The sequence below is a fragment of the Diceros bicornis genome, chromosome 26, assembly GCF_020826845.1.
Source record: "Diceros bicornis minor isolate mBicDic1 chromosome 26, mDicBic1.mat.cur, whole genome shotgun sequence".
NCBI lineage: Eukaryota > Metazoa > Chordata > Mammalia > Perissodactyla > Rhinocerotidae > Diceros > Diceros bicornis.
Genome location: NC_080765.1, coordinates 3,710,189 through 3,733,052, shown reverse-complemented (window position 1 = coordinate 3,733,052; position 22,864 = coordinate 3,710,189). Strand labels below are relative to the sequence as shown.

Here is a 22,864-nt window from a genome sequence, read left to right as displayed (position 1 = left end):
TGGGAACAGAGGTGACTGTGGGTCTGGGGACTGCTGGAGGGGAGCCCCCTCAGGGCAGCCCCAGAGCTTGTCGGGGGATGAAGGATAAGCTGCCATTTGGAGCTGCAGAAACAACTCAGTAGGGTGGTTTGGGGAAGGGGGAAAGCCAGTCACAGGCTAGAAGTTCGGTTTCTGGAGGTTTCACCTGATGGTGAAGTATTCCAGGGATAGTGGCCTCCTCTCCGTGGTGAGCAGTGCCGCGGGCTGCCCCAGGGCCTGCTCAGGCTTGCCCTGTTTCCCTCTGTGCAGAGCCTCCTGGTGCTCATAGAACAGACAGCGCAGACGCTCTGAGCCCTTTCCAAAGTGGAACACCAGCTCCATTCAGTACCTGACCAGAAGGTTCAAAACTCGTGTTTCTATTTTAGAAACTGTGAAGGCAGAATGTATCTTAGTGTCTTCTAGGAAGGTCTGTTGAGGACAAAACCGCGTAGGCCTGAGTGGATCGCGTTCGTCTGCATCCTGACCTGTCCTGTGCTGACTGACGGATCATGCATGACATTGTGTACGTCGCATAGGGTGCACATACCCCCATCCTGTGTATTGATTTTTAAAACAGTTGCCCTGGGTTGAATAAACCAGTAAAGCTATGAAACGTGCTTCTGCTCCTGGTGGAAAGCCATAGAGGTGACCCTCAGAAGCCCCAGTTCTTTCCTGGTGTCTGTTGTGTCCTGGGTGACAGCCCACTTCTCCTGAAGCCCTCCTGCCTCCTCCTAATTGCTGGCACCAGCCAGTGTCCTAACACTGTCCTAACAGGCTTCCCATGTGAGGTGGGTGGACGCTGGAAAGGACAGGCAGGGCGCTCGGACCCAGACACCCTGCGAGGCTCCCACCAGGTGGAGCCGTGATGGAAATGAGCGCCTCTGCCTGCTGCTTCCCTTCCCAAGTGAGGCTCTCCCATTCCAGAAACACAACAAGGGGCAGCCCCATGTGTGGGGTGAGCACCACCAGAGACCCTCTGGACAGGATGACCTGAAGGCCCCCAGGCCTCCAGGAGCCTCCGTAGCTCTGGTTTCGTGGGGCCTTCTCCCCGCCAGGGACCTGTGGCACTGGGGCCAGGGCTGGGGTCTAGCCAGGCAGCAGAAATGGGCAGATCCCTCCCACAGCCTGGTGACTGCTCATTAGGAAGCTTCCAGACATTGGTAGAGGTAGAGGCCCCCTTCTAGAGAAGAATTTGTCCTTTATTATTATTATTATTTTTGTGTGTGTGTGAGGAGATCAGCCCTGTGCTAACATCTGCCAATCCTTTTTTTTTTTTTTTTTTTTTTTGCTGAAGAAGACTGGCCCTAGGCTAACATCCGTGCCCACCTTCCTCCACTTTATATGGGACACTGCCACAGCATGGCTTGCCAAGCAGTGCGTCGGTGCATGCCCAGGATCCGAACTGCGAACCCCAGGCCACTGCAGCGGAGCGCACACACTTAACCGCTTGCGCCCCCGGGGCCGGCCCCATGTCCTTTATTATTATTTTTAACTTTCTGGCCCAGGGCTCCTAGGAATCAGGTGTGCAAAGCAGCTGGCACCACTGCATAGAAAAGTTCTGCCAATCCAGGGGGCAGACTGCCTCTGTAGCCCAGGAGGACTGAGGAATGTCAGCAGAGCTCCCCACAACTCAGTCTGGAAGAGGATGCTTCCGTATTAGCATATCCCCATGGACTCAGGCTGTCTCCTAGTCTGAGACTGCAAGAACACAGAACAGACAAAACAGTCCGCACAACATACACCTGGTGCTTGAGGTCAGTGCGCTGAATGCAGGAACGGCCACCCAGAATACGGGGTTAAACAGACGTTGCACCCCTCAGGCTGTGGGACCCAGGAGCGGGCGCCATCCCAGCAGGTGGCATGAGCAGTGGATGCTTGGGGGAGACAGCGGCACAGGCAGCCCGATGGCCTTCGTGTAGTAGCTTCAAGGACAAACCCGAGTCAGGGACACCACCTTGACCGTGACGTGAAGGAGCGTGTCCTGAGGTGTACCCTGCAGTGGAAGGGTCCACTGTCAAGTGCTCGTAGCACTGGTGATTCCAGGGGTAATGGGCTGCTTTGCTGAGTGGCCCCCAGCCTTAACACGCCTCTCCCTGACAAGTCTGGGTGTGCAGCGTTCCCCATGGAGCCCTTTGTTGGCAGAGCATCTTCCAGGCTCCACCCAGGGGGGCGGGCTGCTCCCAGGCTCAGCCTGTCGGGCAGAGGCTCTCCACCAGCCCCTGTGGAGCAGACCACCGTGCCTGCAGGCCTGCCCGGCTGCTCAGATGCAGCAGGATCAGCTGGCACTCCACTCAGGCTTGCAGCTGAATGCCCAGTGAGGGACCTGGAGTTGGGTCTGTGCGGGCTTGCGTGGAGGTCACAGTACCTGGGAACAAGCAGTCTTCCACTCTCCTGCTCCGAGCGAGCTGACCCAGGGAGGGGTGTCAAAGCGTCTGGGAGCCCACCGTCCCGCCCCGCCGGCAGCTGGGCTCACTCAGCCACGAGAAGCCCAAGCAGCCTCTCCACTAGGTCTCTGCAGGGTTCTCCAATCCAAGCCAGTGGCTCAGCAGCTGTGATGCCACTTTGCAGATAGTGCACAGCGGCCAGCGGCTTCCCCCTACCCTGACAGCTCTAAGAAAATTCCAGAATGACTGTGAAGACCAGTGCTGGCCATGAACCTTTCTAGGCTGTGATGGGGCCCTGGTCCCTCGAGTTTGGCTCCCAGCATGTGGCAGGTGAGCTGAGTGTATTTTGTCATATAAGCAGCAGGAGAGAGGGCTGGTCACGCAGGCCCAGGGCCCACCGCTATTGCCCTCAGCCTCCACAACCTGCTCCTCTCTTGGCCGCAGGTGCTCTGGGACAGCCACCCATCCAGACAAAGTGAACCACCTTGTGTTGTCCTGGGAGCTGAAGAGACGTTTTCCCCCTACTTTTTAAGAGCACTGGGGCCGGGGGTGGGGGGATGCCCGACTCTCAGGAGAGTTCCCTGTCCTCATGCATTCCACACCCCAGGGGTCAAGCATGACCCAGACAGAGCCTGACTCAGAAGCTATCACCAGCTCTGAAGTGTGAAATAATAAAAACCTCAAATCTACCAATTCCGTTCTCCAGTCCAACACACTGCCCAAGTGACGGGACCGCAGGTGGACTTCGGGAAACCTCACTAGAGAGATGGAGAAAGGGGAAAGTGGTTTCAAGTGGTACCAACATTTTTAAGCTCAAATTACACCACTGCCCTCAAACTGTGGCAAATTAAGTAACCCAAACAAGTCGGCACGGTGCAGGTCAAAGGGGACAGACCTGAGACACATTCCCACCAAAACCCACTCCCGACCAGGGCTCCCCCTACCACGGCCCCAGGGTGTCGCGCAGTCTCCTCTTCAAACCTAACGGGCTGGGAAGAAAGACCCTTGTGCTGGGCTTCCCCCCTTCAGTCCTGGCGCATCATCGACTCTGGAGCCCGTGGCCCCAGCCAGGCCCAGCACCAGCTCCTGTCCCCAGGAGGCGGCTCACATGGGCCTCCCTTGAAAGGAGAGAGAAACTTGCCGGAGCTCCTGCCCCAGTTCTTGCTGCTTCCCGCCAGGAGAGAACTCGGCCGACAGCTCCCTGAAGGTAGCGCACACGCGGCGGGCCTCGATGTGTCTGCGGTGGATGGCGTGCTTCCATTGGTGGCGCGCAGCCCCCGTGAGCACGAGCAGAGAGCGGCGGGGTAAGGGCACGGCCACCTCCACCTCCTGGCACAGGACGGACCTGCTGGGAGCCATCACACCTTCCACCAAGGCCTCCGGGAAGCCCGACGGGGCCAGGCAGAGCAGCAGGCTGCCGGGCGCCTCCCGGGACATGGACAGCACGGTTGGGGACAGGAGGTTGAGGCTCACCAGCCGCTCCCCCCAAAGCCAGGCGTCGTCCAGGTGGGGGTCGATGGCCGAGCCGCGCTCCGGGCAGTAGTCCAGGTTACACTGCTCCACGGGCCGGAAGTCCTCCAGGAGGGGGTAGAGGCCCATCCTCCGCACCACCTCCCGGCTGAAGCTGGGGAGGCCTCTGAAGCCAGCGGTCTTGAGCTTCTGCTTCCGAAAGTTGACTTTGGGGCCGTAGTCCTGAAGGATGAGGAAAAAAAGAAGTGTAGAAGCGTGTGAGTTGACAGAAATGGTATCACAGACCAGCTCTGAAGAATTCAACCACAGTGACCAAGACAAGCAAAAATTCCTCACATGAATTCATGCAGGAGAAGCCGACACCAAGGAGATGTGAATAAACAGCCAACATCAGACGGCAGTAAATGCTAAGGAGGAAAATAAAGCAGGGAAGGGGGATATGAAGTGTCGGGGGGATGTCTCAGCCCAGGTACCCAAGAAAACAGAGCTAGAGACAAAAGGCCAGTGGTGTATAGGTGGCGTGCTCCGGGATGGGACACCAAGGAGTCGGGATCTGGGAAGGACGAGCAGCGAGGGAGAGAAGACCAATCCAAGGCAGTGTTATCAGCTGGTCAACACTGGGCACAACTGGGGTTCAGAACCACGAGGGAGAAGAGAGTAAGCACATGACCCAGCAGTTCCACTCCCAGTTACGTACCCAAGAGAACTGAAAACACGCGTCCACATAGAAACTTTCACACAAATGTTCATAGTGGCACTATTCACAATAGCCAAAAAGTGGAAACAACCCAAGTGTCCGCCAGCGGATGAAGGGATGAACAAATGGTGCATAGCCACACGATGGGATAGCATGCAGGCATAAGAAAGAAGCAGTGATACATGCTGCAAAGTGCTGAACCCTGGAAACGTTATGCTTGGTGAAAGACACCAGCCACAAAGGGTCACATTTTATGTAATCCCATTTATGCAAAATGTCCAGAACAGGCAAGTCCACAGAGACAGAAGGTAGATCAGTGGTTGCTGGGGAACAGGGGAATGGGGAGTGACTGCTAATGGGTTTTTATCACCTTTGGGGTGATGAAAATGTTCTGGAACTAGATAGTGGTGATGGTTGCACAATATTGTGAATATACTAAAAACCAAACCACCGAATGGTACACTTAAAGTGGGTGAATTTTATGGTACGTGGCTTCTATCTAAAAAAAACACATTAGGGAGAAGCCTTCTAGAATACACTTCAGATTTGTAGCCCAAGGAATGAAAGAGAGGAGCATTTATCGGCAGACTCCCACCCCCTCTGGTCCCCCTCCCATGGAGGGTGCCTCTGCGTGTCAGAGTGCCCTGGCTCCTGCAGGCCACCTCTGGGCAGCAGGCAGAAGGCCTGAGATGGGAGTGCTGGGTAGCGAGAATGAAGCTGGAGCATTTCAGGAACACTGAGGAGGCTACTGTGACCGCCCTGGGGGACACGCAGAGAGCAGCAGTGTCCTGAAGGACAGGCTGGCAGCCGACGCAGGGCCTTCCCGGGCGTTGTAAGGACTTTGCGTTTAGGTTGAGATGGGGCTCTGCTGGGTCTCTAACAGAGCGGCAACTCGATGGGACGAGGCATCAGTGGTGTCACTTTCCTCTCTACTGAAAACTGACCACAGAGGGGCGAGGGAGCCACAGGAAGCTCCTGCAGCTTGGTGGTGGCAGTGGTGGGGGTGGTATGTTCTCAGATTCGGGGTATGTTTGAAGGAAGAAAGAGCTAACAGGAATTACCAAGGAGAGACAGAGAAATCTGGAAAGATCCACGGGTTCCGGCCCAAGCAGGTGGAAGACAGAGTTTGCCGAGATGGGGACACTGAGGGGTGCAGGTGTGGGCCGAGAGCTCGGTCTCGGGTCTGACAAATGGGAGACGCCTCGGCTGGAGATACGAACACGGGAGGCCCAGACACACCCACAGCGTGCAGAGCTGTGACTCGCTGAGAGCAACAAGGGAGCCTCTGAAGAAGAGAAAAGGCCCAAGGATGGGGCCTGAGAACCGGCCACTGGGTATAGGGCGTGGAGGTCAGCGGTGGGAGTGGTTTTTGAGTGGGTTAAGGGAGGAGAGGAATCGAAGAGATTCAACAACTCTTGAGCAGCTCTGCTGCAGAGACGAGAGAGGTGGAGCTCACTGGTAGGCTGGGGGAAAAGATCCAGTCAAGGCAAAACTGATCTTGAGGAGAGAGGGGAACAATGCTGGACGATGTCTTCTGAGCAGGAGGGAATGGCATCCAGCTCACAGCTGGATGGGGGCTTGGCAAGAAGCCCGGGGCACAGGCGAGCAGGAAACAGTGTCCCCACAGTGCAGGCAGCTGTGTTCTCAGAGAGGCACAGTCATCAGCGGAGTGAGGAGGGGCAAAGAGAAGGTTTGGAAGGAGAGCGGCAAAGTGAATGAGCTGGGGGAGGTCGGTGACTGTGGGAGCAAAAAAGGCCCAGCTCGTGGTGGAGAGTGGAGCCGGGGGAGCCCCGCCAGCAGGCCTGGAGTGGGTGTCAGGGGGTGGGGGTGGGGGTTGGATGCGACCATGGCTGTGGCTGAGGGCAAAGAGTGATGACAAGTGAGAGGCAAAAGGGTGAGGCAGCACCCGAGGGAGTGACGGTGTAACAGGCGGCGGTATCCTAGCTGGGTAAGGAAGGCTGCCAAGAGAGAAGGTGGCCCAATGGCTGGCTCCCAAGTCCTCGGGGAGTTGAAGATTGCTGGAGGTGAGCAATGGAAGGAGAGAGGAGTGGGACCAAGAAAGGAGGGGGCTGTGATGCCCAACACAGGGAGGGTTCAGGATTTGGAGGCCGCACCAGCAGAACGGGTGCAAGGAGACTCGAAACTGATGGGGAGAGAACTTCAGACAGGAAGGCAGCTGGCAGCCTTCAAGAACCCTCCATGACTGCCACCAGCACTAGGTCAGCTGGGGAGAGGGGCGGAAAGAGCTGAGTGGCTCTCTGCCTTAGAGCCCCGCCTCACTGGCCTGTCCCCTCCCCAGACACACACCATCTGGCAGCCCTGCCCACTCGCGGCCAGAGGTCAGGGGGAACTTGCCCCAGTGGCCCTGGGGCGCCGTGGGGTATCGTTGCAGAGGAGGGCACTGAGAGGGAGGTGAGCAAAGGGGCTCGGGGACGAGGAGTCGGAGGGCCCGGCGGGGTGACTCCTCCGCTCAGGGCCGGCATACCTGCTTCCTCCGTCCTGACTGTGAGGGCTTCCAGGGCTCCCGGTCCATCAGCTGCACCATCTCTGCCTCTTCTTCCTGGCTCACGAAGTCCTCTATCAGCGTCACACCCGGGAAGGGGAAGGCCCAGCCCTCGAAGTCAGACTCCTCGGCTCCCACGGCCCAGCCAGTGTCAGAGTAGTAAATGAAACGGTGTGTTTTCTGCACAAGAAAGACAGGGGTCCTGGAGCCACTGGAGCTCTGGCTCATCCCACACATGTACCCCCAGGAGGCCCCCTCGGGAGCAGCCCCTGCCCAGTGGCTCATCCTCCTCTGAAGCCACTTTGGAAGGCAGCTGGAGTCTAGAAGGAGGCAGAAACTCCTGGGAAAGGCCCGCAGCCCTCTCCTTTCTCACTTTCCTCATCTGTAAAAGGAAAGAGCATCTGCATAACCATTTTTCATTCTCCAATTTACAGATGAGGCTCAACAAAGTTAAGGAACTAGCCTCAGGCTACACAGCCAGGAAGCAGCCTATAATTCCATACTGTTCCCCTGTAGCTGCGGAGTGTCTTCTGTCCTCCCCAACCTCGTGAGAATTAAAGTGTGTGAAAGCATCCAGCCCAGACCAGGGCTGGATGAGGAATATGCTGCCCCTAAAGCTGAGGCCCTGAGGCTTCCAGGGAGTGAGCAGCACATGCTGGGAGGCCAGAGGGGAGAAGCCCTTTGCAGCCGAGGAGGGGATGTCTCTGGGCCCTGCCTTACCCTGTGGCAGCCACAGGCACTGCCTGAATCTCCCTTCAAAATAGAGCAGAGCTTGCCAGTCATCAGGAGGAGTGCCAGGCTAACGACCTCCTGCAGCAGTGCCCTCGGGATCTGTCTCAGGTTTCGAGTGGAGGCCATCCTTGTCCTGGGCAGCCCCCGGCCGGTGACCCAGCATGGGCCTGGCCATTTCAGCCCAACACCGGACTGCCTAATGTGCTCTGGAGCTTCCAGTTGGGTTGGCCAAGACTTTTTCAGACCTGCAGGGCAGTCTGAGGTCCTCCCTGCCTGATTAATTCTGCTTCCTCCCCTTTTAAGTTCCATAGGCATTGCTACCACCCCCACCCCATCTCTGAACCACCGTGTCCTGTCCCCTGGCACCTCACACAGGACACGCTGAAAGTGGAGCATCATCCTGTACATTTCACCCATCCCTCAGCCATCAGGTTGGGAAGGTGGTACTACCCCGCCCCCCAGCCCTATGCCTCCACACCCATAGCCACGCCACAGTTCAGTATCACATTCTGTTTATCCATTCATGTGTTGATGGGCACTTGGGTTGCTTCCACCTTTTAGCTATTGGAATAGTGCTGCTATGAACATGGGCGTGCAAATATCTCTTCCAGACCCTGATTTCAATTCTTTTGGGTATATACCCAGAAGTGGAATTGGTGGATCACATGGTAATTCTACTCTTAATTTTCTGAGGAACCGCCACACTCTTTTCCACAGGACCTTCCGAGCTCTTACCAGGGACATTGCGACAGTTTCTTCCCTGGCTTCCCAGCCTTCATACCTTCCTATGCGCCCTTCCCACCGAAGGATCTGTCTCCAACTCACTTGTAACTTCCTTTAAACTTCCTCAGGAGCCCTCCATAACCCTCAGGACAAATCCAGCCTGGTCAGGCCCCACCGACCATGCCATCCCCCCACCTTCCAGGCACACGCCCCTCCCCCGGTCCTTTGCTCAAGCAGTTCCCCCAGCTGGAACGTCCTTGCCCAGCTCGAAGGCTCTGAGTCCTTTTTGGTTAATTAATTGGATTAATTTCCTCCTTGCCCATTTCCGTCCAAGGCCTTCTGGGAGCCCTCTGCCCTGGTTTTCGGCACCCTCTACTCTTTCCGTGTCGTCTCCCTACGGGCCCATGAAGCTCCAAGCCCAAGACACGCGGGGGGGCGACGTGGTTTGCTGTCAGTCTGCCCCCCAGCCCCAGAGGTGCGCTGTGGTCGGACTGCGCCCCCGTCCCAGGCCCTTCCCCACTCCAAGCCCCCTCCTCAAAGCCCTCATCTCTTCACCCCGCAACGCTCCACCCCGAGAGCCCCTGACACGGTTTGATCCGGGGCCCGTCTTCATGGCCGATCTGGGCCTCAGTTTCCCCATGTGAAGAACGCAGCTGTGGACGCGGCTCCTCTCCCAGACCTCACCTGCGGTGGATGCTGCCAGGGCGCGTCACCTCCGCGCTGCCGCTCACAGATCAGACAGGTCCGGATCCCCTTGCAGCCGCATTCCCGAAGGATCTCGGGGGCCGCCACCACCGCAGCTGCCATCGCCGCGTCCTGGGGCCAGGGCGCAGCCGCAGGGCCGCTTGGCCGCGGGGACCGCTGGGAGTTGTAGTCCCCGCGCGGGTCACGAGGCCCGCGAGGCCGCTTCCTTCCGGTCGTCACTACCGAGGGGCTCGCGCGGCGCCACCTCCTGGGCTCGGCCGACGCTGGTGCCGCCGATCGGGCCCGCGCGGGCCGCGCCTCCTCGCCATGGGTCCCCTGTCGGCGCGGCTGCTGATGCAGCGGGGGCGACCCAAGAGCGACCGGCTGGGGAAGATCCGGAGCCTGGAGTAAGAGGCGGGCCGGGGCCACTCAGCCCCGCCTCCTGGGCCGCGGTCGTCGGGCGGGCGGGAAGAAAGGCGGGGACCCTTGCCCACTCCCTGCCCGGCGCCCTTATCGCCCCCTCAGTTCGGCAGAGCCTCTAATCGCTCGGGCCAAACGCCGCCCTCTCGTATGGGATGGGCCGAGTGGGGCCCGAGTGGCCTTACCCCTGAAGAGGACCCGGGCTGCTGGGGAGACAGTCTTGCAGAAAGAGAGTATTGAGCAACCTGTTGAGACAGTTACAGAGGAGCCCCCCAGAGGATCAGGAAAAGCATCCTGGAGGGGGCCACGCTACCCGAGTGCTAAAATAGTTACAAGATTTTAAAAAGCGGAGTTTTGGGGAGAAGCTGTGTATGCGCAAGAGCGGCCAGGTGAAAAAGCCTTCCGAGGCACCCAGAGGCGTGGGGGGTGGGGGGCGGCCTGCCCCTAAGCCCTCCTGGTCTGCCCCCCTCACTCCAGCCTGTCCGGGCTGAAGCTGCTGTCCGAGCACTTGGACCCCAAGCTCCTGAGCCGCCTGACGCAGCTGCAAGAGCTGGACCTCTCCAACAACCAGCTGGAGACGCTGCCCGCCAACCTGGGCCTGCCCCACCTGCGCGTACTCCGCTGCGCCAACAACCAGCTGGGAGACGTCTCAGCCTTGTGCCAGTTCCCACAGCTGGAGGAGCTCAGCCTGGAGGGCAACCCCTTTCTGACAGTAAGTGGAGACCCCACCAGCCCCGTGCCCAGGGCCAGCACTCTCTTGGACTCAGGCTCAGCAGCCCCAGACTCCCAGGCTGGGCACCCTGGAGCCACTCTTTCCTCATCCCCCAGGTCAGTGACAACCTGAAGGTATCCTTTCTCCTGCCCAAGCTCCGTAAGGTCAATGGCAAGGATGCTTCGTCCACTTCCTCTCAGGTGGAGAACCTGAATCGGGAGCTGACCAGCAGGGTAAGGGAGCTGGGAGGTGTCTGGGACTTGGGAGCAGTCAGGGGCCTTGGGGAGGGAGTGACAGAAGCGGACATTTGGAGGACTCTGAGGGCGATGACAGGGGCTCTTTGCCCTGACACCCAGCAGCCCTTAGCCGCTGGCCTGTCGTGCTGCTCTGAGCCTGGCGGTGGTGCCTGGCCTCTTGTCCTTGGAGGTCGTGCCCCCCCCCCCCCCCCCCCCGGTGTGCAGGCGGGGCCCAGTAGGGGAGGCTGAGACACCAGCACAGTAACTGTACCAGGGGCCAGCTCCTGCTTCTGGCGCTGGTACTCGTGTGTGTGTGTGTGTGTGTGTGTGTGTGTGTGTGTTGCTTAGCTTTGTGCAACCTGCAGCTGAGAAGGCTGTGGTTTGGGGAGGCTTCCAGGTTGAGACACCTATGGCCATGAGATTGCAGGCAGAGGTGCCATGGAGGGTCCAGGAGAGCTGGGGTGAGCTGGGCCTGAATCTGGTCCCTCTCGGGCCAGGTCACAGCTCACTGGGAGAAGTTCATGGCTGCGCTGAGCCCAGAGGAGGAGGCGGAGAAGGCCCAGGAGGACTTTGTGAGGTCTGCTGTCAGGGATGTCCGCTATGGGCCCGAGTCCCTCAGTGAATTCACCCAGTGGCGGGTATGTCCTCACCCCACTGTGCTGGGGGTCAGTTCTCCCAGCTTCTCACTGGCTCCTATGCACTGTGCTGCCCTGGAGGTCTCTGGCCACGAGGGGCTGTGGGGAGTGGGGTGGGTTAGGGAAGGCAGCCCTGTGGGCTGGAAAGGACCTTTCCTAACTTAGGAAACACAGGCTCCCTGGGGAGGGGCTGGGGGCCCCCAGGACTGTGCCCAGCTCCCTGATGGCCTGGCCCCATGCAGGTGCGGATGATCTCTGAGGAGCTGGTGGCCTCTGGTGGGATCCAGGGGTATGAGGCAGACAGCCCAGAGAGGCCCCCAGAATCCACAGCTGCCCATCCCAGGGTGAGTGTGTTTCCATGCAGCTCCCAGGCCTCCAAGGGCCTACCTTGGCCCTTCCTGCCTCAGGAGGCTGCAGGGAAGAGGGGGGTGCTGGAAATGAGCCAGGAGATGGCCTCAGCTGCCCAAGCTAGTTCTCTTAGATCCTGGGTCGGCCCTTGTATCCCACACCATGGGAGGGTGCAGTCTAGCCTGTGATGGGGAGGAAGAAAGTCCTGGGCAGATGGGCCCATGGTCACCAGGCCCTCAGCCCGCCTCCCACGCCCTCCACAGGCTAGGCCAGTGGCCTTGAAACGGTCAGATGATATCCCACTCAACCTCTCCCCCAAGAAGCGAGTGTGCACCTCACCGTTGGCTCCAGCGGAGGGCAGCCCCGTGGGCTCTGGTGGCAGCCAGGTAAGCTAGTAAGGTGGCAGGGAGTGCGTGGCGGGAGCCAGGGCTGGGCCGCCGTGACCCCCTCTGCCCCCACAGCCGGTCCTGGAGCTGGAGCCCCTGCACTTCCTGCAGTGCCACAGCAAGAACAACAGCCCGCGGGACCTGGAGACCCAGCTCTGGGCCTGCGCCTTCGAGCCGGCCTGGGAGGAGGGTACATCCATGGTGGGCAGGCAGGGCCAGGGTGGGGCCCCAGGGAGCAAGCAGAACAAGCTTTCTAGAAGGGAGCCCCAGAATGCCTCCTGGGGGGGGCTGCGTGGGTGGGTGGGGAATCCTGAGGAACAGAGAGCTTAAAAAGTATTGTTAAGGCCAGGAGGAGCCGCGGGGGGAAGCTTTACAGAAAATATTTTTACTAAGCTGACCCCTCAAAACAGGGCATGCCGGGGCCACGTCCCAGACCGTGGCCACGTGTGGCGGGGAGGCCGTGTGTGTGATAGACTGCCAGACGGGCATCGTGCTGCACAAGTACAAGGCGCCAGGCGAGGTGAGTGCCGGGGGCCTGCTCCTGCAGGGTGACAGGGAGAGCCTTGGCTCCTGGGGGCGGGAGTGCTGGGTTGGGCGTCCAGGCTTGGCCACCTACTCACCAGGTGACTTTTTTCTTTGGTGCTGGGCCTCAGTTCCCCAGCCCGATGCTGCAGGCCTGTGCACACACATATAGCTCTATGACCTGCCCCTCGGTGACTGCTCCCCCTCTTCCCCCAGGAGTTCTTCTCAGTGGCCTGGACAGCCTTGATGGTGGTCACTCAGGCAGGCCACAAGAAGCGCTGGAGTGTGCTGGCAGCTGCAGGCCTGCGGGGCCTGGTCCGGCTGCTGCACGTGCGTGCCGGCTTCTGCTGCGGGGTCATCCGGGCCCACAAGAAGGCCATCGCCACCCTCTGCTTCAGCCCCACCCACGAGACCCACCTCTTCAGTAAGACCCGCTCCCCAGACCCCTGGGGCTCCCCGGCACCCCCGTCCTGCAGCCTGGCACCTCAGTGCTCCCTCCCTGGGATGGTGGGGAGCTCATGGGGCTGGTGGGCCTCACACTGGGCTGCAAGGTCGGCTCCGACCGTGGTAGAAGCAACGTGGCTTCGTAGTCAACAGACTGGGCTTCGGATCCGGGCTTTCCTTCCAACCTGCTCTGTGGCCTTGAAGCTTGCCAGCAACCTGAGCCACTCTGTCTGACCTGGGTGGATACCCCTGGCCCTCCAGGTGTGGTGAACCCAACAAGGGTATTCTGTGAGCAGAGACCTCCCAAAGACGGCTCCCTGGTGTGGGTTAGAGCAAGATAGGGACTGTAGGCCCCTGAGTCTCCTAGCTGAGGCCCTTCCTCCCTGCCTTGGAGGGGTTGGCCTTGGGACCACAGTCTCAGCCTGGGATACAGCCCGCAGGAGGGAGCAGGGCCTCCTCAGAGCCACCTGTCCTCCTCCCATCACCTCTTCAGCGGCTTCCTATGACAAGCGGATCATCCTCTGGGACATTGGGGTGCCCAACCACGATTACGAATTCCAGGCCAGGTAACGCTTTGGGGCAGGGCTGGCGGGGAGGGGACAGCTGCTAGGATAGGTGGACACCTGGGTCCATGGGCTCACGCTCTCTGTCTCGCCTGCTGGCAGCCAGCTGCTCACGCTTGATACCACTTCCATCCCCCTGCGCCTCTGCCCGGTTGCCTCCTGCCCGGATGCCTACCTGCTGGCTGGCTGTGAGGGTGGCTGCTGCTGCTGGGACGTGCGGCTGGACCAGCCTCAAAAGAAGAGGTGAGGCCAGGTGGGGATGCCTTGAAAGCCAAGCCTCAGAGCTGGGCGGCTGCCAGTCCAGATGTCTGACCCCGGGCACACCTGCCCAAACCATGGCCCCATCCCACTTTCTGGGCTCTCGAGGAAGGGATCCTGTGACCCATTCCTTACCTGCGCTGGGCTGGGGACTGGGCTGTGATCACATTACCTTCAACGTGGGGCTTCACCAACCGCCCCAGGTCCTGCCACCCACTAGCAGAGTGACCTTCCCCTGTCCTAGCATAATTTCCTTATCTGTAAAGCAGGGACAGCGACTTGCATCCCAGGGCTAGTCGGGGACAAGGGAGGTGTGTCTGGACAGGGATGAGGCCCGGGGAACACCAGGGTGAGGCCTGTGTCCCATCTGTACCAGCCAGAAGACCTGAGATGGCTCGGCACGGGGTCCCTGCCCTCGTGGGGCCCACAGCCTAGTGGGGGAGATAGGCCTTAAACTAAGGTGGCCAGTTAGAACCCTACGAAGTGTGACATCAGCTATGAAGGAAAGAGAACAGGGTGCTCTGAGAGGGGAACAGGGGTGACCAGTGGTGGACAGATGGGGTCTCAGGCTCCTGCTGTCCGTGAGCCCTGCGAGGGAGTCAGGCAGGAGAGGGAAGGAAGGTGCTCGCACAGAGGGAACAGCATGTGCAAAGAGCCCGCGGCAGGGAGAGCTGGCTGACCGGGGAGGTCTGGCTACAGCTTGGAAAACTGGAGGAAATGGCACAAGATGAAGTGGCAGGGTTGCCGGGACCAGGGCCTGTGGGCTTTGTTGGCCGTGGTGCGATTTTGTTTTGTCCTAAGTGCAGTGACTAGCCTGGGAAGAAGTTTACAGTGGGTGGCAGGAGTGAAGCAGCTGCTTCAGGGAGGGGAGGGGAAGTCTCCGCAGACTGTGGCAGCTCTCCAGCCACGTGTTGGTGGTGGCTGTGCTGCCCTGGGGGTTTAGCCCTGGGCCTGTCTCCTCCCTGCCCGGCCATGTCTGCGTGGCCCCCGAGTCCTCTGGCCTTCCTCCTGCATCTCAGATGCATCTGCCTCTCATGCTTGGTACTTGGCTGCCTTCTGGCTCCAGGTGGCCTCTCAGCACTCCAGGCAGCTGCTGGCTGGACTTTCCAAGCACACTGTGACCCCACACAGTCTCAGCGAGGAAACATTCAGCAGCTCCTCCCCACTGTCCTCGGGGGCAGAGTAAACCCCTCCCCAGTCTCTACTTTCTCAGGCCCCCAGGGCTCAGCTGCCTGGTGAACTCCTCCTGCTCTTCTCTCAGTCCCAGAGGCACTGCCTCTTTCCGGAACCCTTCCTGGCCACTCCCCCCACCCCCATCCTGGAAGAACCAGCCCCTCATGCTTCTAAAGTCCCACCACCTGGAACTCAGTACACCCAGGTGCTAGCTCCTCCTTCCAGGGCAAAGCTGAACGCCTCCAAGGCCCAGAATGGGTCTTTCTGGTTGCATCTCTTGACCTTCACCCAGGGCAGACCCCAGAGTAGATGCCCAGCTGATACCTGAACAAATGAGCAGCTTCTTGTGTGTGTGAGGAATAGCCGACCAGCGTCTTCTGCTGCCCCCCAGGGTGTGTGAGGTGGAGTTCGTCTTCCCCGAGGGCCCCGAGGCATCTAGACGGAGAGTGGATGGGCTGGCGTTTGTGAATGAGGATGTCGTGGGTGAGTGAGCCTGGCTCAGGGGCCCGCCTGGCCTCCTGGGACGCAGGTGGGCCCTGGGAAAGCCTTCGTGGGTCACTTCTCCGTGGGCTGGGGTTTGGTCTGAAGGCTTCTGAGGGGTCCCCACTGGGGAACAGGCAGTGTCTGGAGAAGGCCCCTAGGCACAGTTCTGTTCTCCCCCACAGCCTCTAAGGGGAACAGCCCAGGCACCATCTACCTGTGGAGCTGGGGCCAGACATGGCTGGGCCGGGGCAGCCAGTCCACAGTGGCGGTAGTGGTCCTGGCTCGGCTGCAGTGGTCACCCACCGAGCTGGCCTACTTCTCACTCAGCACCTGTCCTGGTGAGCCTGCCCACCCCATCCCGCCCACCCGCCACCTCTAGGAGCTCTGCCCATCCCTGCCCCCCTGAGATTCCAGTGTGTGTCCTGGCAGATGAAGGGATTGTGCTCTGTGGGGACGAGGAGGGCAATGTGTGGGTCTACGACGTCAGGCACATCCTGAGGCAGCAGCCTCCGCTGCCGGCAGGCCTGCAGGCACCCACACAGGTATACATGGGTCTCTCCCGCCCCCGGGGACTGTCAGGACGAGGGGCCTGGTATCTAGGAAGCAGAAGCCCAGCCCCCTCTCTTCCCACCAGATCCTGAAGTGGCCCCAGCCCTGGGCCCTTGGCCAGACGGTGACCAAGACCATGGTGAACATGGTGGTGGCCAACCCCACCTGTACCTACCTCACCGCTCTGACGGACTCCAACATTGTAGCCATATGGAAGAGACAGTAGCCTCGAGCACAAGCTCTGCCTCTGCGCAGAGCACCAGGGACACAACTTAACTTATTCAGCTTCTGGGCTCATGATGGGGATCTTTTTATCGGTGAATATTTTTATTAAACTACTACGTAAGAGAAGCCTGTGGTGAGCTGTTTGGGGGCCCTCTAGTATTCCTACTTTGAGTAAGACAGGCAGACCTGGCAGCTGAGGCTTCTAGAGCAGAGACTCATGGAACTACATGGGTTTTCAGTTTCCTTCTGCTCAAGACTGCCTCCTTGGCAGCCGCCCAAGTTCCCAGTTGTTGTCAAGAATGAGCTTGTTCCTGCCACCCTCCCAGACAGAAGCCTGGGTCTCTGGGTCAGTCTACTTTGAAATGTGGCCCCAAAGTGGCTTTGACACAGGTCACCTGCCTCCACCGAGACTGACAATCCATTTGCTGTGAAGTCACCTCTGTCTGCTTCAGCCCACATCCAGGTCTTTTTTTTTTTTGAGGAAGATCAGCCCTGAGCTCACATCCGTGCTAATCCTCCTCTTTTTGCTGAGGAAGACTGGCTCTGAGCTAACATCTATTGCCAATCCTCCTCCTTTTTTTTTCCCCAAAGCCCCAGTAGATAGTTATATGTCATAGTTGCACATCCTTCTAGTTGCTGTATGTGGGACGCGGCCTCAGCATGGCCAGAGAAGCGGTGCCTCAGTGTGCGCCCAGGATCCAAACCCGGGCCACCAGTAGTGGAGTGCGCACACTTAACCGCTAAGCCACGGGGCCAGCCCCACATCCAGGTCTTTTCCCTGCCACACTTTATTAGGAGGGTAAAACAATCTATGTACAGGACACGTCGGTGTCGGGGGTGAGGGGCTCACTGGGATATCTACAAGGAGGCCCACAGCTGGGAGGAGGTGCTCTCCTCCACTTGGTGCCTGCAGAAGGGCCCGGTGCAGGACAGAACTCGCCAAACCAGACTCCTTCCAGCCCACTATTCAATTCCTTCTTGCTTGTCTTTGATGGCCACCTGGGGAGGAAGAAGGCAGCACACTTAGCTGGAATGGCCGGGGTGAGGATGTTGGGAACGCAAGCCCAGCATCCCTGACCAAGGTCTGACGGGAAACTACTGCCACGGCCCTTCTCCAGAGCGCTGCCAGAACTGAACAGAGGCAGCAAACCGGGGCCCTGAGCAGCTCCAGGGACCCCCCTGAGCCAGCCCCGCCCAGCCCGTGACTTCTCTGCAGCACAGGTCCTGCTGCCGGGGTGGGAGTGAGGTGGGGCAGAGGGACCTCCTGGTGGGCATATGACTTAGATATGAAAAGCTGACACGCCGGATCTTTCCCACTCTAACTCATCTCAACTCTGAAGTCCCCTGCAGGAACAGGTGTGACCACACCCATGTCGCTTCTTAACTGTGGGACCCCATCCTAGGATGAGCTGCCCCCTAGAGAAACTAATGCCCTGGAAGCAGCCAGACCTTACAGAGCACAAAGCAGCCAACACCACAGAGAAAAGACTTGGAGGAGCAGCCCCAAGGGGCACTAGGCCTCTTACTTCCACAGGGACCACGAGAGCTCCCAAGGAGACCCTGGAGCGCTAGGTAGGGTCCACCCATGGATGCAGACAGCAGGCCCTGGGGCTCAACTCCGTAACCCCTTAGTCCACGCTGCCTAGAGGCTGTGGTGGAGGTCCCTGCTCTGTCATCACCTCTGTCCCTCCCTCCACAAATAAATCAGAGGAAACGACCCAGGGCTCATCTTATGTGGCATGAGAACACTGCAGCTCTGGGCACAGGCTGGCACCTAGACCACCCCGACCCCCAAGCTGCACATCTGGTTCCTCACCCGGAATCGCTCTTCCAGCAGGGAGAGCTCGCTGATGAGGTCTGTGATGGCATTGGTGAAGGCCTCCTGGGGGCTGTAGTCTGGTGTGGTCTGCACGCGGATGATGATCTTGTGCTCCAAGGGGTGGGGGACTTTGTAGCCAGCAAACAGCACCTGTGGGTCCTTCAGCAGCTGTCTGAGACAGAGAGATGGGCAGTGTGAGGGAGGCGAGCCCAGTGCCCCTGGGGCTTTGGCCCCTTCTGGCTTACCAGGCTTTCTAACCAAGGAATCTTCCCATTGGGTTGAGGCGTGTAAGCAAATACACTGGGAGCTGACCCCAGGTGGTTCCCTACTCTTGATTTTTAGTGTTTTTTTTTTTTTTGTCCCCCCAAAATCTTCAAAGACAACAGACTTGAAGAAGATATACCATGTGGGCACTCCTCCCACACCCCCCTACATCCATGAGCATCAAGGACCCTAGCTGGTAAACAGGGTTTCCAGCAACCTCCTCCCTCAGGGGAAGTCAGGGACCCCGCAGCGCCCACAAAGAGACCTCCCTAGGCTGTAAACATCCAGCCAGTGTTCAGTAAACCAGAACACAAAAGCCCCATTCCAGCCCCAAAAGAGCATCTGGCACAGCAAATAAAGGGAGCAGGGGCCCCCAGCTCTGAGCAGTGAAGAAATGGAGATGGAGGTCCTTTGGGCAACACCAGCTGGCAGCTGCTGTCCACATGTGGGGTCCTGTTCTACGTGGCTGTGTGAAGTGAAGCCTGCATCGTGTGCTGTGCCCTGGGCAAGCGGGGTCTCTCTCCAGAGCAGCTCAGTCAAATGTGAGCACCAAGAAGGAGGGCCCTGGCACAGGTGGGGACACTGGGCTCACACAGCAGCGGAGCAGCAGGGGTGCACCACTGGCTTATTCAGGGTGGGAGTCATTCGGACAGAAGATGGGCAACCCCACCCCCTACTTACACCAGGAGACCAGGCGGCTCCCGCCTCGGCCTCAAACACGCAAACCTGGGAGAGGCCTGGCTTCACTGATGGCACTGTCGGCAGTGAAATGACACGTCCCTGGGCCAGAGCGGCAACCACGTCACTGACCACCCACCTGGCCAGGACTTAACTGGTGTAAACATACTCACCAACCAATAGCAGGAACCCACCAGGGGCACCGGCTAACCACAGAGCCCCTCTCCCACTTCTTATTCTGTTCAGTTTCAGTCTCTGCCACACACATCTAGAATGCAAGGTGTCACTGCGGTCATGTTACCAATAGGGGCACCAATAGGGGAGCTAATCCTGACTGCTTCTCTGTGCTTATTAGCACAAAAACAGACAGACTTAAGAAAATCTTCTGGACCTGATGCTTTGCCTCAAAGAGCCCCATTAAAGGCAGCCCAAGAGCCTTGGACCTGGAACTTACGATTTAATGATGTTTCCCAGCGTGTGGTCTTCTTTGTTGATGGTGAACAAGCAGGCATTGGGTACCTTGGTGTCCTTGTTAATGGTGATCCTAGGAAGAGGCAGAGGCAACAGATGGGGGGCAGGGGCTCCCCTCCTCCCCCGAGTCTAAACCCTGCCCTTCAAGGCAGGCTCAAGTCCCACTTCCTCCTGGAAGCCTTTCCCAATCTCTTCGTCCCATGAAGACCCCTGACTCAGGGCAGCAGTGAGTCTCTACCCTGACCCCAGCCACACCCTGACTCCGTGGGACTCGCGCTGACTCTGGATTGCTCCTTTCCCTAAAGCGGAGTTTCTTAATCTTGGCACCACTGACATTTTAGGCCAGATAATTCTTCTCTGTAGGGGGCTGTCTTGTACACTGCAGGATATTAGCAGTACCCCTGGCCTCTACCCACTACATGCCAGGAGCACCCCCTTGGTGACAACCAAAAATGTTTGCAGACATTGCCAAAAGCCCCCCCTGGGGGGGAAAATGGTCCCCGATCGAGAACCGCTGCTCTCAGGGACACTGAAGTGCCTGGCAAGAGGCAGACCACAGAGCCCTGCAGACCAGGCTGTTCAGAGAAGGAAAAGCCGACGTTGAGGGTCTTCTATGCCCTGAGCCCTGGACTAAGCACTTTACATACATTACCTGATTTAATCTCCCCTTAGCGAAAATCCTGTGATTTAATGCAGTAATAAGCCCATTTTCCAGATGAGGAAAGTGGGCCTCAGGCAGACTGAGTCACTTGCCCAAAGATACAAAGTCCTTAAGGGGGGGATCCAGGAGCCAAGCCGAGCTGTTTGACCCCTAGACTACATTCTCCTTCACCCTGCAGGCCGTGAGGAGTCACTGAAGCTTTTACACAGGGGAATGAAGATCGGATGGGAGTCTACGAGCCCCCACTCTGGCTGCAGCAAGGAGGATAGAGGTGGCAGGCAGGAAGATGAGTGAGGAGGCTGCCAGATTCCAGAAAGAAAGGACTTTGGAGCCAGACATTCTGGGTTCGAATGCAGACCCACCACCTCCTGTGCTCCTGGGGGAGTTACTTAACCTCTCTGAGCCTCAGTGTCCTCATCTGCAAAATGGGGAGACTCACCACCGCCTCGCAGGCCTGTCTTACTTTGGCAGACTCGGCCGAGCGGACGCTCAAGCAAAAGCTGCTTCCATCCCCCGCAGAGGACGGGCAGGAGAAGCCCCAGAATCTGCGACCGACCCTCGGTCCGACCCTCCCCGCCCCGGCCTGCTCCACTTACTTCTTCTCGCCCTCGAAGAGCAGGAACGACTCGAAGGCGGGAGGGGCGTTCATCCCAGCGCCTCAACCGGCTCCAAAGTCGCAGCTGCTGCCACCACTGCCTCCACAGCCCTACAGCGTAACCTCTTCCGGGTTAGCGGCTGCTTCCGTGTTACGCCGGCAGTGCCAAAGCCGCGTGAGGACCGGCTCACCGCCCCCTATCGGACTGGAGGATCTTGCGCAGGTGCGAGAAACGCCCGCGGGAGGGACTATGGGAGGCTGGTGGCTCTGCGCATGCGTGAGTCCGGAAGTTCCTCTCGGGGGTTCGCCTGCGGGCGCACTTTGGCGTATGCCCCGAGCGCTGAAGGGTGGTCTGTTCGTATTGAGACGTCGTCGTCCAGGCTAAGCCGGAACCTTGAGCTGTCCCTCTCTCCACTCCCCATACCCCTTTATCCTCTTTGGAAATGTGCCCTTGGAGTACGTAGCAAGAGGCCCCTGAGTGGAGAGTGGAGCCATGGGGTAGTGTGCAGGTGTGGCCGGGGGAGCGCGAAAGAAACCCCCTTGAGCCGGACGGTTGTGTATGGATAAAGCCCCTGCCCAGGCGGACTGCTACAAGACCCCTGGCTGGGTTGTCACTGGCTTGTCAAGTGGGCTTGTGGCCTAGTGAGCTTCTTGTTAGGGGGACAGTTGGGTGAGGGCTGGGGGAGGAGGCAGGTGTGTGTATAGAGGTGTGAGAGAGGCACTCCGAGGGATAAGTGTATCCGTCCCTGTTTTGATTGGTTGATATGTTGCAGACTACAGTATAAAGGCCCTACCTGAGCTCTTTGAAGCAACAGGGGCTGGTTTCTCAGATCAGCGACTGGGGCCCTAATAGCTTCCCAGGTGTTTCTTCAGGGCTGGGCAGCAGCTGAGGAGCCCCCCAGGAAATCTGGAGCTTCCACCACCACTTCCTGGCAAGGGCCCTTTCCTACTTGAGCCTGGAGTGCTGGGGTGAGGAGTGTCATTATTTGCGGGAGGCCCACAGAGAACCTTCACTCTCCAGGCCAAGAGGGTGGGGGCCTCTAACTGGTGTGGAATAGAAGGCAGTGAGGGTAATGATGCTCCGAGATGGTACCCTCACCCTTCTGGGTTATCCTGGAAAAGTTTGGGCCAAGGATTCTACCGTTGCCAGGGTTACTGAGGCCTGAAGGTGACGAGGCTGGCCACCCTTAACTGGGGTAGGGACAGGGTGAGGAGAGGATTTTTACCCAGCAGGGGCTCCACTCCCTGCCACTGTGGAAGTCTGTCCTCTCTTGGGGAGTTCTGGTCTCACTCACCCTTTGATTCCCAGACCAACATGAGATCCTGGGCTCCAGAAGCTGTCAGCCCCCAGAGTCTTCAGCGGCTCAATGCAGGTGTCCCCAAGGGGAGGCCAAATGAGCATTCTCACCTCTCATCTTCTCATAAGACTAAGAGAGAGAGGCCTGCTGGGCACCACTGTGGAAGGGGCTGCTGGAATGTGGGGTGTTGAGAAACATTCTCCAACCTTGGAAATAAGGTGAAAGGCAAGTGTGCGGCATATTCTATCAATGTCATACTGGAGCATTGTTGGACAGGTCTGACCAAGGGTTATTTCATTAACTGGGGCAGAGATCGTAAAATGTGAGGGCTTGTGGACCAAATCAAGCCTGCCACCTATTTTTGTAAATAAAGTTTTATTGGAATACGCCATGCGCATTTGTTTACTCATTGTCTGTGGCTGCTTTTGTGCTACCAGAGTAACTGGGACCAAAACCTGCATGCCTGGGCCTTTGCAGAAAAACCTTGCCAATCCCTAATCTTGGGGAACGGACCTTTGTTTTACTTTGATATTTATTATTTGATTAAAACCTAGACACTGAAGTTACTTACTAACTTGTAGGTTTCTATGCCATAGAGAAGAAAACTCCATTAACCAGTTTTGTATCAAATATCACAATCTTATTCTAGCAATCTGTTCTTGGAATGCTTACAAATACCCAGCTTCTCAAAACGCTCTACAAACCAGCTTTGCCAAACACTCATTTCCTCCTTGAAGTGTAATAAATCTTTGATACATGTTCATTCTATATTTGTATGTCATTTTTTTATGTATTTGAAAATTACACTTTGACAGGAATTTCCCAAGAGGCGGCTGGTAGGAACTGCCCCATATTTCCTATGAGACAGGCCTGGAGGATGAAAGACACATGTACTGTGTGAGCTAGGCCCACC

The 22,864-nt window shown here is 58.3% G+C and overlaps 3 protein-coding genes across 5 annotated transcripts; 1 reads left to right on the top strand and 2 right to left on the bottom strand.

Annotated features, from left to right (window-relative positions):
- Positions 1-84: 84 nt before the first annotated feature.
- Positions 85-9,364, bottom strand: ALKBH4 (alkB homolog 4, lysine demethylase). The gene is made up of 3 exons (XM_058569052.1): positions 9,212-9,364; positions 7,055-7,252; positions 85-4,094 (listed from the first exon to the last, which is right to left on the bottom strand). The coding sequence occupies exons 1-3, from the start codon at positions 9,332-9,334 to the stop codon at positions 3,507-3,509; spliced, it is 909 nt and encodes a 302-aa protein (XP_058425035.1). The 5' UTR covers positions 9,335-9,364; the 3' UTR covers positions 85-3,506.
- Positions 9,365-9,498: 134 nt separating this feature from the next.
- On the top strand, positions 9,499-16,315 carry LRWD1 (leucine rich repeats and WD repeat domain containing 1). Of its 3 annotated transcripts, none has more exons than XM_058569038.1 (15): positions 9,499-9,618; positions 10,109-10,343; positions 10,460-10,576; positions 11,077-11,217; positions 11,457-11,558; positions 11,826-11,948; positions 12,024-12,138; positions 12,359-12,468; positions 12,687-12,894; positions 13,309-13,480; positions 13,580-13,720; positions 15,300-15,391; positions 15,574-15,729; positions 15,821-15,933; positions 16,026-16,315. In XM_058569038.1, exons 1-15 carry the CDS (start codon positions 9,539-9,541, stop codon positions 16,164-16,166), a joined length of 2,046 nt encoding a protein of 681 aa, XP_058425021.1. In that variant the 5' UTR covers positions 9,499-9,538; the 3' UTR covers positions 16,167-16,315. The 3 variants fall into 3 exon arrangements, with proteins under 3 accessions (XP_058425021.1, XP_058425022.1, XP_058425024.1); XM_058569039.1 differs by having other exon boundaries at positions 9,500-9,618; positions 13,408-13,480; positions 16,026-16,314; XM_058569041.1 differs by lacking the exon at positions 9,499-9,618 and adding an exon at positions 9,968-10,020 and having other exon boundaries at positions 16,026-16,314.
- Positions 16,316-16,929: 614 nt separating this feature from the next.
- POLR2J (RNA polymerase II subunit J) lies at positions 16,930-20,783 on the bottom strand. The gene is made up of 4 exons (XM_058569056.1): positions 20,655-20,783; positions 19,381-19,470; positions 17,982-18,156; positions 16,930-17,164 (listed from the first exon to the last, which is right to left on the bottom strand). The coding sequence occupies exons 1-4, from the start codon at positions 20,705-20,707 to the stop codon at positions 17,129-17,131; spliced, it is 354 nt and encodes a 117-aa protein (XP_058425039.1). The 5' UTR covers positions 20,708-20,783; the 3' UTR covers positions 16,930-17,128.
- Positions 20,784-22,864: the final 2,081 nt, after the last annotated feature.

What these genes read in the sequence shown, in the direction of transcription:
- ALKBH4 (XM_058569052.1), bottom strand. Translation starts at nt 9,334, where the DNA reads ATGGCAGCTGCGGTGGTGGCGGCCCCCGAGATCCTTCGGGAATGCGGC. An exon ending in CCTGGCAGCATCCACCGCAG is followed by an intron (nt 7,253 to 9,211) that starts GTGAGGTCTGGG and finishes TTTCTTGTGCAG; the next exon opens with AAAACACACCGTTTCATTTA. An exon ending in AGTCAGGACGGAGGAAGCAG is followed by an intron (nt 4,095 to 7,054) that starts GTATGCCGGCCC and finishes CTCATCCTTCAG; the next exon opens with GACTACGGCCCCAAAGTCAA.
- LRWD1 (XM_058569038.1), top strand. Translation starts at nt 9,539, where the DNA reads ATGGGTCCCCTGTCGGCGCGGCTGCTGATGCAGCGGGGGCGACCCAAG. An exon ending in GTGAATTCACCCAGTGGCGG is followed by an intron (nt 11,218 to 11,456) that starts GTATGTCCTCAC and finishes GGCCCCATGCAG; the next exon opens with GTGCGGATGATCTCTGAGGA. An exon ending in TGGGCTCTGGTGGCAGCCAG is followed by an intron (nt 11,949 to 12,023) that starts GTAAGCTAGTAA and finishes CTGCCCCCACAG; the next exon opens with CCGGTCCTGGAGCTGGAGCC.
- POLR2J (XM_058569056.1), bottom strand. Translation starts at nt 20,707, where the DNA reads ATGAACGCCCCTCCCGCCTTCGAGTCGTTCCTGCTCTTCGAGGGCGAG. An exon ending in CTGGGAAACATCATTAAATC is followed by an intron (nt 18,157 to 19,380) that starts GTAAGTTCCAGG and finishes TCTCTGTCTCAG; the next exon opens with ACAGCTGCTGAAGGACCCAC. An exon ending in TGCTGGAAGAGCGATTCCGG is followed by an intron (nt 17,165 to 17,981) that starts GTGAGGAACCAG and finishes CTTCCTCCCCAG; the next exon opens with GTGGCCATCAAAGACAAGCA.